The sequence below is a fragment of the Carcharhinus amblyrhynchos genome, unplaced genomic scaffold, assembly GCF_965287045.1.
Source record: "Carcharhinus amblyrhynchos unplaced genomic scaffold, sCarAmb.v2.hapA scaffold_75, whole genome shotgun sequence".
Taxonomy (NCBI): domain Eukaryota; kingdom Metazoa; phylum Chordata; class Chondrichthyes; order Carcharhiniformes; family Carcharhinidae; genus Carcharhinus; species Carcharhinus amblyrhynchos.
Genome location: NW_027649815.1, coordinates 221,644 through 232,604, shown reverse-complemented (window position 1 = coordinate 232,604; position 10,961 = coordinate 221,644). Strand labels below are relative to the sequence as shown.

Genomic DNA, 10,961 nt, shown 5'->3' with positions numbered 1-10,961 from the left:
GATAAAGGGGTTGGTGATGGATGACTAACACAAGTTCTTTCAAGTGAAAGCGTTTGGATGAAAGCTTCTAAAATGCTACCGTCTGTCAAGGGTGCAGGATTTTGGCATTCTGCGCTGTATTTAAATACTTAAAGCTTTTTGAGCTGGTGCCTGTTAGCTCTTGCAGTAAAGTGGCTGTTGCCAGGGTAACATTGTATCAGTAATGGTCTAGCTGATGATGCTACTTTGCCTAAAAGCTTTTAATTGGTTCCCTCCATGCATTGAAGGTTGCTCTTTAATTCTAAAAGCTCTCAGCTGAAACCTTTGAATTAACCATCTGTCGGAAGTGCTAATTAATGTGATTAAGAGCTGAGAGTCTGAAATAGATTAATTCCATGTGACTGGCTGCATTGTCCTCCCTTCCAGTCTTTGTCAGTGGAAAAATACTGTAATTTAGCTTCAGAAAATGCTACCGTGGTGGACTTCAGTGTGTGAAGTGTTAATTGAATTTTACGTGTTTGCAAAATGTATTGCAGCCACAACTGAATCATTTTTCATCTTTAATATGACTTATCCTGTTACTTTTGGTTGCTTTTGACAACAGGGGTTACCTAATAAAAATGACACAAAAGCTGTCTTATTAAAACAGTATATGACACACAGTGAGGCCTGGTTAAGCAAGGCAAAAGAATTAAAATCCTCAGTATATAACATTAAAAACAAAAGCTATTCATTTTAGGTGTTCGTGTTTGCACTTGTTTAAAGTTTATTTATTAGTGTCATAAGTAGGCTTACATTAACACTGCAATGAAGTTGCTGTGAAAATCACCTAGTTGCCACATTCCGGCACCTGTTCGGGTACACTGAGAGAGAATTTTAGCACAACCAACGCACCTAACCAGCACGTCTTTCAGACTGTGGGAGGAAACTGGAGCACCCGGAGAAAGCCCACATAGACAAAGGGAGAACGTGCGGGCTCTGCACAGTGACCCAAGGGTCCCTAGCACTGTGAGGCAACAGTGCTAACCAGTGTGCCACCATTTTCTGAATTGATGTAAAGAACTTTGCAACAATGCAAAAAAGTAACAAAAGTTCCAATTTTTAAAAAAATCTTGAGAATGAGATCACCTCATTTTATGCAATTCAGCCTTGACACCAAGGAGGATAATTCCAATGCAGTGTTCAGCTTTTGGTTTAAATAGCACACACGGGTCTGTTGGACCTTTGTAGGCTCTTTGTAAACTGAATAAACTTCGAGAAGCTACTTCCTCTTTTCATACTCATCAACTGAGTGTGTTGCATTTTCACGTTTCCCTTTTGGTTGGGAGGTGATACTTGAAGACAGGTAGAAAAAAAGTCAGTCAAATTTAACTGCATATCAATAAACTAGCTACTGGTTTTAGTGCGACTGCAGCTTTATAAATTCTCGTTGTCACTGTAGACTTTTCATGGCCACTGTTGTTGCGTTATCAAAACTGGTACATAAGAAGCGATAACACGGTGGCACAGGGATTAGCGCTGCTGCCTCACAGCACCAGGGATTTGGGTTTGATTCCTGGCTTGTCTGCAGAGTCTGCACGTTCTCCCCGCATCCGTGTGGGTTTCCTCCCACAGTCCGAAATATGTGCTGGCTAGGTCCATTCGCCGTGCTAAATTCTCCCTTGGTGTATCCAATCAGGCACCAGAGTGTGGCAACTAGGAGATTTTCATAGTAGCTTCGTTGTAGTGTTAGTGTAAGCCTATTTGTGACACTAATAAATAAACTTAAGCAGAAATATTCAATTGCTGTGCCATGGATGTGTTAATAATTTTCAGCTAGGTTGCAGATCCAATGTGGAATACCTCCAATAATGGATAATTTTGTAATGTTTAATATAAATGATCTATTGAACAAGGCCATTAATATTACAATATTGAGAAAGTTGTGTAAAATATTTGAATGTTAAGTAAGTCAAAATGAGCCACCTATTGATGCTTCTTTTTACAGTAACATTTATCCATTTTACTTTCCTATTTTAAAAGAAAAACAAATTGTGTTTCAATATTCTTTATACAAAAGAATTATTGTATTTGCTAACTCTGCTCGTGCACTGGGGTCTGGAAACATTATGTGGAGATGCCAGCATTGGATTGAGGTAAACACAGTAAGAAGTAAGAATAGACTTCTTACTGTGGAAACATTGCCAGTGACCAAGATTTTTTTGGCTGATTTCATAGAATCCCCATGGTACATGAGGAGACATTTGGCCCATCAAGTCTGCACTGACTGCAATCCCACCCAGGCCCTATTTCCCACACATTTAACCTGCTAATCTCCCTGACGCTAGGGTCAATTTAGCATGGCCAATCCCCTAACCCACACACCTTTGGACTGTGGGAGGGAACCGGAGCACCCGGAGGAAACCCACGCAGACTCGGGGAAAACATGCGAGCTCCACACAGACAGTCACCTGATGCCAGAATTGAACTCAGATCCCTGGCGCTGTGAGGCAGTAGTGCTAACTACTGTGCCACTGTGCTGCCTGAATGAACCCTTCTCCATTTTGGTCAGTCACAATCTAGGACTCTCTTGAGTTGGCAGGAATGTTTAACCTCTCCACTGATGCTTTGAAGCCATTCCTTAATCACTTCAGGTTTCTTTCTGGGAGTCTCTTACCACAATGGAGTTCTGAATGGAGCGTCAGGCATGCAAACAATATGTCCTGCCCAACAGAGCTGGTTATGAGTGATTAGTGTCTTGCTGCTGACTTGGGAGAGGATACTACTGTTGGACTGCTTTTTCTTGCTGCAAAATGTGGAGGATCTTGCAAAGGCGCTGCTGGTGGTATATTTCCAGTGCTTTTGAGGATTGAACACATCAAATGATTTCATCAAGAACACACACAGGAGAAGTTGGGATACACAAATCTCCTAACAGTTCACCTACCCGACCTTCAATAACCACTTGTCCCACATGTGGGAAAACTGGCAAATTGTGCGTTGAACTTATGAGTCATCTCGGAACTCATCTAACCAGCGTAGAAGCAAATCATCCTCAATCCCGAAAGACTGCCTCAGTGTCGATGACTGTTTATAAAAATCAAAGTAATCTTCCATAGCTAAAGGAGCATTATCCAGTGCTCCAACTGGGTATCTTAGCAGCATGATTTCATTCAGTGCTTTAACACATTTGCTTTAAACGTTAACACAGCATCCTCTAAATTGTAAAAAAAAGCAGAAGATGAGCATATAATGATTCATCCTATTTTTCTGTAGCTGTGAAGATGATTGACATTATAAAAGCTACAGAACTATTAAGGTTCTGTTTATTGCTTCATTCTGTGAATGCCAAAGATGAATCTATTGCACTGTTTTCATAGAGTAGTAGAGTTACTTCACTTTGAATTGTTCCTTTTGACTTATTTAACATTCAAATGTTTAGTGCAAATTTCCAATCCTTGAATATTCTTGTGCAATTGCTCATTTTTTTAATTCATTTGTGGGACATGAGCGTCGCTGGCTGGCATGATTGCCCTTGAACTGAGTGGCTGGCTAGGCCATATCAAAGGACAGTTGAGATTCAACCACTCTGCTGTGGCTTTGGAATCACATGTGGGCCAGACCAGGTAAGGGCAGCAGATTTCCTTACCTAAAGGGCATTAGTGAACCAGGTAGGTTTTTCTGACAGTGATATCATGGTCATCAGTAGATTCTTAATTCCAGTTTTTTTTTTACTGAATTCAAATTCCACCACCTGCCATGGCAGGATTCGAATCTGGGTCCCCCAGAATGTTAGCAGAGTTTCTGGATTAATACTCTCGCGATAATACCACTAGGCTAACACCTCCCTTGTAGCCGAGGCTTTGTTTGATAATTTTGTAACACTTGTTATAAATGATCAATTACTGAAAATATTTCACATTGGATCTGCAACCTAGCTGCAAATTCACTAACATCTCCATGGTACATCATTTTGAACACTTCTGCATCTTATGTATTAGCTTCGATAATGCAAGAAAAGAGATTACAAAATGTTTGCAGTAACAGCAAGAATCACTGCTTCAAAAATCCTGTTGCAGTCCTTTAAAGTTGATGCAGTTACCTGTGCCTAGAGATGTTTCTCCTGCATTAATGAGATTGCTCATTCCCTTCTGTTATTTATTCTCCTCAGGCATGCGGGGGTCCACTCCACTAGATGTTGCAGCAGCTTCGTGCATTGACAACAATGAACTTGCCTTGGCTCTGCGAGAGCCTGACCTTGAAAAGGTAATAAAGTTGTAAGATTTCTATGTATTTGCAGTCAGTATTAGTTACTAAACCCACAATGGACTTTAGCTTCAGGGACACACCATCCTGTGCACACAGCATCCTGAGTTGAAAGTATATCAGCCATTCCCTCACTGTCACTGGGTCAAAATCCTGCAACTCCCTTCCTAACAGCACTGTGGGTGCACCTATGCCACACTGTCTGACACAGTTCTAGAAGGCAGCTCACCACCACCTTCTCAAGGAGCAATGAGCAACAATAATGCTGACCTAGACAGCGATACCCATGCCCCATGAAAGAATTTTTAAAAAGATAGTGGGGGCCATCCTGCTGGTTCGTGCTGCCAGTTGACTGGGGCAGCGATTGGCGTGGGGGAGGCTGGCAATTGGGGGTCGGGGGGTATGTCCAGAGAGGTAGCGGGAGTGACACTTGTACTCAGAACACTGAGAGATCGATGCAGATGTAATGGTGCCCTCCAGCAATCAGCCGCTGGCTTTATAGTGAGAATAAACTCTGTCCATTCCCCCTACTGGTGTGAATCATACTTTGCCTCTTTTTTGCATTAAGTGGCATAAGATCGCGCCCGAAAGCTCACTTGTCTTTGGTAAGATTACTTCCATATTGAGAGAGAGTGCACTGTTTTGCATGTGGGTTTGGAAAACTATCTATTACGTAAACTATTTTATTCCATTTTGGATTGAGTATTTAATGGGTTGGAAGAAATGTTGGGAAAAACCATGGGGGTGATTCTCCCATCCCCCATGTACCATGGAGATCTTAGTGAATTTGCAGCTAGGTTGCAACTTTTCTGACGGGTCAGGGTGGGAGATGCACATTGCCGGCCTTGTTCCAGGATTTGCGCATGTGCCGCTGGCACATGCACATCTCTGAGAGCCAGAGAACAGTCGGAGACCAGACCATGCTGGAAACCGGCGGGAAGATAAGTAAGTCATTTGAATCTTTTTTTAATATATTTTCAATGTATTTTGAATGTCATTATCGGGAACTTGCCGGTCCCAATTGTATCTCCCACCCCATCAGGATTACTTCATTCTGGCGGGGTTTAGACTAGCTCCCCACGTTTGGGGAACTAGCGGGAGACCCTGTTGGAATGAACGGGGTCAATCTAGGCCCCCCCCAAGGGTGTTGGGCGGTGTGGGGGTAAAATAGTTTACATAATAGATAGTTTTCCAAACCCACATGCAACGCAAGAGTTCACTCTCTCTCAATACTGGAAGCGATCTTACAAAAAGCAAGTGAACTATCAAATGTGATCTTCTGCCACTTAATGCAAAAAATGAGGCAAAGGATGATTCACACCAGTGGAGGGAGTGGACAGAGTCTATTCTCATTGGAAAGCCAACTGCTGACTGCTAGAGGGCGCCATTACACCTGCACTGATCTCGAGGGGGTATAGGGATCCTGGCAGCCCCCTGGCACTACCCAGGGTCAAAGTCCCTATGCCCAGGGGCACCTTGGCGCTGCCCACCAGGCATCAGGCAGTTCCATGGGGGCAGGGCCTATTGTGGGTGGGGCCTAGGGGCGATCGGTGGGGTGTGAGCATCCATTTGTCACTCTGCACAGTCGGTCTGGAATGGAGGGAAGCCAGTGATTGGGGCGGTGGGTTGGTCCGGGGGCGTGGCAGGGGTGGGAATAGGGGGATCATCACTGCTGGGAGTTGACTGGACATGGGGTGCTCTGGGATGGTGGGGAGTCAGGGCTGTCCCACGAATTCTTGTGGGGGCTGCAATTGGACTGGGGGCTGGAGGGGCAGCACTTTGGGGATCACAGGCTGGCCAGTGATCGGGCTGGCCAGCAAATGGGGAGACTGTCAGATTGGGGCCACCATGCATGCGCCAAGTTCCAGAACTGTCAGACTCCAGTGTGAATAGGCCCCACCCCCTAGGTTTTTAATGAGATTCATGACTGGGACCTCTGCAATGCACAGAGTACGGAGATTCAGGTGACAAGCTGAACTGATAAACAGTCATGACCTAGAACAGTCTTCCCACCAGTTCAGCACTTCTGGGAGAATCGCCCCCACTATGTTCCGCAAATTTCGTTATCTGCAATGTATTATGGAATTGGGAACATGGTAATATCACATTCCACTGGGAAAATATCAAAGGCTATGCCGTTCCCCAAAAGTTTACATAAATGTCACCAGGACATTGACATTAGATTTCCAGAGGATATTCTGAAGATTAGTGGGAAGCCTGCTTGTTTCTAATTCCTTTAATTTGGTTTTCTTCCAATAAAACTGTTTCTTTTGAAATGCCTGACCTTTTACTTGGCATTTTACATTGAGCAAAATGGATCAAATATTCACAGTTTCCCTGTGAAATAAAGCAGCTAGAGACAAAATTCATACTGCAGGGAATTTGTAGGTTTAACTTTCAACTCCGCAATGTTTGGAATGATCAGAAAAAAATCTCAATTTGTGCATCAGAGTTCCAAAATGACTTGATTGTGTGGCGAACCTTTGGGAAACTATCCTTCACTGAATTTAAAAACAAAGCGGATTGAGGATCAGGCAGGAACTGATCTTTGGGAGTTAAAGGATAGACAAAGAATGAAATGTGCCCTATCTAAGGAAAGGTATACCTGAAGGAAAGCGATTAGTGCCTCACTGAGTAATGTACTTGGATGTAGACTGCTGGAAATACACAGCATTTGGCATCATTTGTGGAGGGCCATCCCGCCATGGTGAACGGCGATTTGGCTGGCCGCAAAATTCTCCGACTTCGCTGCAACGGAAACATGGCGTGAACAGTAGGTAAGACTGTACCCTTATTCTCTAACTCTGAAGAGTCACATTTGACTCAAAACATTAACTTTATTTCTCTCCACAAATGGCGCTGAGCATTTCCAGTGCTTTCCATTAATAGTCCAGATCTCCAGTACCCGTGGTATTTTGCATTTATGCTTGCGGACAACTGTGGATTTGGGTATAAGTAATGCTTTCTTAAAAAAAAACAGGAGAATGAATCCTAACTTCACTCCAAGATTTGGAAGGTGATGATGGGTTTGACAATTTATTCTGATTTTACATTCTTTAAGTTGCATATTATTACTCTCAATGATGAATGCTTGGAATGACTGTCTGTAGTTTTAACCCAGTAATTCATTCTCATGGATTTTGCCACTTCTCTCCAATTTTAGGTGGTGACATACCTGGCGGGTTGTGGACTGCAAAGCTGCCCAATGCTTCTGACAAAAGGATATCCAGACATTGGATGGAACCCTGTTGGGGGAGAGCGTTATCTCGACTTCCTGCGGTTTGCTGTATTCGTTAATGGTAAATAGACCAGTTTGGCAAATGTCAGTAAAGGATGGTGAATAGTCACTGTTCTTGTAACACAATACATTTCACAGAATTGGCACCAGCATGGATAGTATAAATACATCATGTGGGTACTTATCTGCTTGCAACAATGGTCATTATAACAGATCCTATGTAAACAATCAGTTGATGTGTCAATTTGTCTTGCTGTCTCTTCCCCTTGCATCCAGTCATACAGTTTACACATTTAATAATGTAGATGTCAGGAATGAATAAATACAACATCATGGCTGGGATTCTCCCAAATTCTAATTCCCAAATTTGTTTAAAAACTGGAGTAACTCCTGCTTTTTTGGGCAGGATTTTCAAAATGAATCTCCCACACTCTGAGCACTGCAATCTGCCCTAGTGTGAATCATGATAAAAATCAGTGGGCAGGGCCTTTTCCTGCTGGACTTGCCAGCAGCATAGTGCTGAGTGGGCCACTGTGCATGCGCTAATCTGTCAGAGCAGGCCAGCCTCCCAGTTGCTGAGCTCCAGACATCTCTGACCAGCCCAGATCGCTGTCCTTCCTCCCTCTGTTAGTGATCCCAAGTGCAAAGTGGTAGAGGGAAACCCCACCCCCACCCATCAACACCCCACCAGGCAATGACAGAGGAGCCAGGGTGGCAGTGCCATGCTGGCAACGCACAGGGTGCACCTTTCCCCCTTACCACGTTGGGGGGGCCTGCATGGCAGGCAAGGTCAGGCCACCAACCCCCCTGTTGGTGGGGAGCTGTTGTGAACCACTCCTGCCTGGTAGGGCAAAGGGAATGCTAGTCGGCCTGGAGATTTCAGTGCCGGGCCCGCTAATCAGATGGTAATGATCATTTAAATAATTTATTCAGCTCCGCACCAATTTCTGGCATGGAGCTGACACTGCCAGAAATCCATAGTGCCCACCAGGAAGCCCGCTAAATGATCTCCGCTTGTATCTCCTGACACTGCAGTGGGCTATGAAAATCACCCAATAGCTCTTAGCTATTGGATAATAAAAATGATTCTGACTTCCTGAAAAATTGCATGCTGCAAAAATAACTTTCCACTACACCTGTTGCTTGTTGGCTTTTCCTGTGGATTCCCAAAAATCTTGGATATTGGTTATATTCTTTCTTTGAACGTTAATCTGCACAACACTTGAATTGGAATGCAATCCAGATGAAAACATAGAAAGCTTCCTCTCTATTTTTGTGGAGGTATTCATCCGTTTAAACTGAATAGCCTCCTGTCTTTGTTAAAGCTTAGGGAAAGGAATTTGCCTGTACGTTAATGCTACATAACCACAAAATGGTTACAGCGCAGAAGGGGACCCATTGGCCCAACATCCCTGGAACCATTTATGTGAATTTTTTCTGTACTGTCTTTAGTGCCTTTATCTCTTTCCTAAAAGCTGGCACCCAAAGCTGGATAGAATAATCTGATGCTGAACCAGTGTTTTATACACTAAATCTCAAAAATAAATCTATTTGCTAGCAAATTCCAGTCTCCAGACCTCAGAGGGGAAAAGCGAACGCTTTGTCTCCCCAAAAGCAACTGAGCTTGAGTTCTTTGTGTAAGCCTAGCTCTACCCAGTCATATGACCTTACCTGTCAATCAACCTAATTAAGCCCTACTCCGCAATTCTATATAGGTTTAACATTTCTTCATTGTTTTTGTACTTTCTGCCCATATTAATAAAACTAGGATGCTATATGTTTTATTAATCATTCTCTCAACCTGTCCTGCCACCTTCAATGACTTGTATACATACATATTCAGCTCCCACTGCTCCTGTATCCCCTTTAGAATTGTATCCTTTGTTTTATATTCTCTCTCCACATTCATCCTGCTGAAATGAAACACTTCACATTTCTTTGCTTTAATTTCATCTGCCATTTACCTGCCTATTCCACCAACCCGTCCATGCTCTTTTGAAGTTCTGCACTATGCTCACTGGTTCCAAGTTTTGTAATGTCCACAAATTTTGAAATTGCACCCTGTCCCTTAAGGTCAAGGTCATTCATATATTTGGGAAGAGCAAGAATCCCAACATTGATCCATGAGGAGCTCTCTTACAAACTTCAGTCCAGTCCAAAAAACATCCATTCACCACCACTCTGCTTCCTGTTAAGCGGTCAGTTTCGTATCCATTTTCCTACTGATCCTATCATTCCATGAGTTATGACTTTACTCATAAGTCTATTCTGTGGCATTTTATCAGATGTCTTTCAGAAGCCCATGTACACCACATCAGCAGCTTTTTTCACATCAACTCTCACTGTTAATTGAGACTCGGCAGGTTTGGCAGCATAGAATCATAGAATCCCTACAGTGCGGAAGGAAGCCATTCGGCCCATCAAGTCTGCATTGACAACAATCCCACCTAGGCCCTATCCACATAACCCCACATATTTACCCCACTAATTCCTCTAACCCAAGCATCCTGGGATACTAGGGGGCAATTTAGCATGGCCAACCCACCTAACCCGCACATCTTTGGACTGTGGGAGGAAGCCGGAGATATGGGGAGAAGATGCAAACTCCATACTGGCAGCCATCAAAACGGACAATCGAACCAGGTCCCTGGGGCTGTGAGGCAGCAATGCTAACCACTGTGCCACCATGCCGCATCTGTTGGGTGAGATTATTACAGGAGCATCATCACATGAGGAAAGGTCCTAGAGAGTGTGAATGCAACTAATGAAAACAATTTGATGGCTGCAGAAATAATGTGTGCAATAGTGGAATACAACTAGTAGATGTACTTAAATCATTTTCTTACAAAGTAACTAAAAACATTAGTTGTGTTGAATTTTTTTGCATTCCTGAATATGTTGTGCTTCTTAACCTCCTGTTTGTGCGATGCCTTCTGTGTGATTGCAGGTGAAAGTGTAGAAGAAAATGCTAATGTAGTTGTGCGTTTGCTGATCCGTCGCCCTGAGTGCTTTGGACCAGCCCTGCGGGGTGAAGGTGGTAGCGGTTTGCTAGGAGCCGTTGAGGACGCCATCAAGATTTCTGAGGATCCTGCTCGTGATGGACCAACAGTCAAGAAAGACAGAAGACGAGAATTGTAAGAAAATGCGATAATTTCACCCAATACAATACAAGTGTTTTTCTCTGTCTTATAAGATTCCCAAGCATGAATATCTGTTTCTTCAGTTGAAAGATTGGGAATCAGTGTCTATCCTTTTTGCTTCAGGCTGTCTAAGCTAAGGAGATAACTGCATTCAGCCCACTGTCCTTCTTCAGCATCCACAATCTGACCACAATCCAAAGGATTATATATATTGAAACAAACAGAAATAGTCCCTCCCACCTCATTCAATTGAGTATATTGGGATTACACCTATAGGGGGTGGCGTAGCAGTTAGCACTGCTGCCTCACAGGGCCAGGGTTCAACTGGGTGACTAGACAGAGTTTGCACATTTTCCCAA

The 10,961-nt window shown here is 43.5% G+C and overlaps 1 protein-coding gene across 11 annotated transcripts in view; it reads left to right on the top strand.

Moving 5' to 3' along the window:
• Positions 1 to 10,961, top strand: part of LOC145337795 (ryanodine receptor 1-like) — a 448,949-nt gene that overhangs the window by 230,788 nt on the left and 207,200 nt on the right. For all 11 annotated transcript variants that reach the window (XM_080182647.1, XM_080182646.1, XM_080182643.1 and 8 more), the window contains 3 exons: positions 4,130 to 4,224; positions 7,388 to 7,523; positions 10,410 to 10,596. In XM_080182647.1, coding sequence (XP_080038773.1) covers positions 4,130 to 4,224; positions 7,388 to 7,523; positions 10,410 to 10,596 — 418 coding nt within the window. The remainder of the gene's footprint in view (positions 1 to 4,129; positions 4,225 to 7,387; positions 7,524 to 10,409; positions 10,597 to 10,961) is intronic.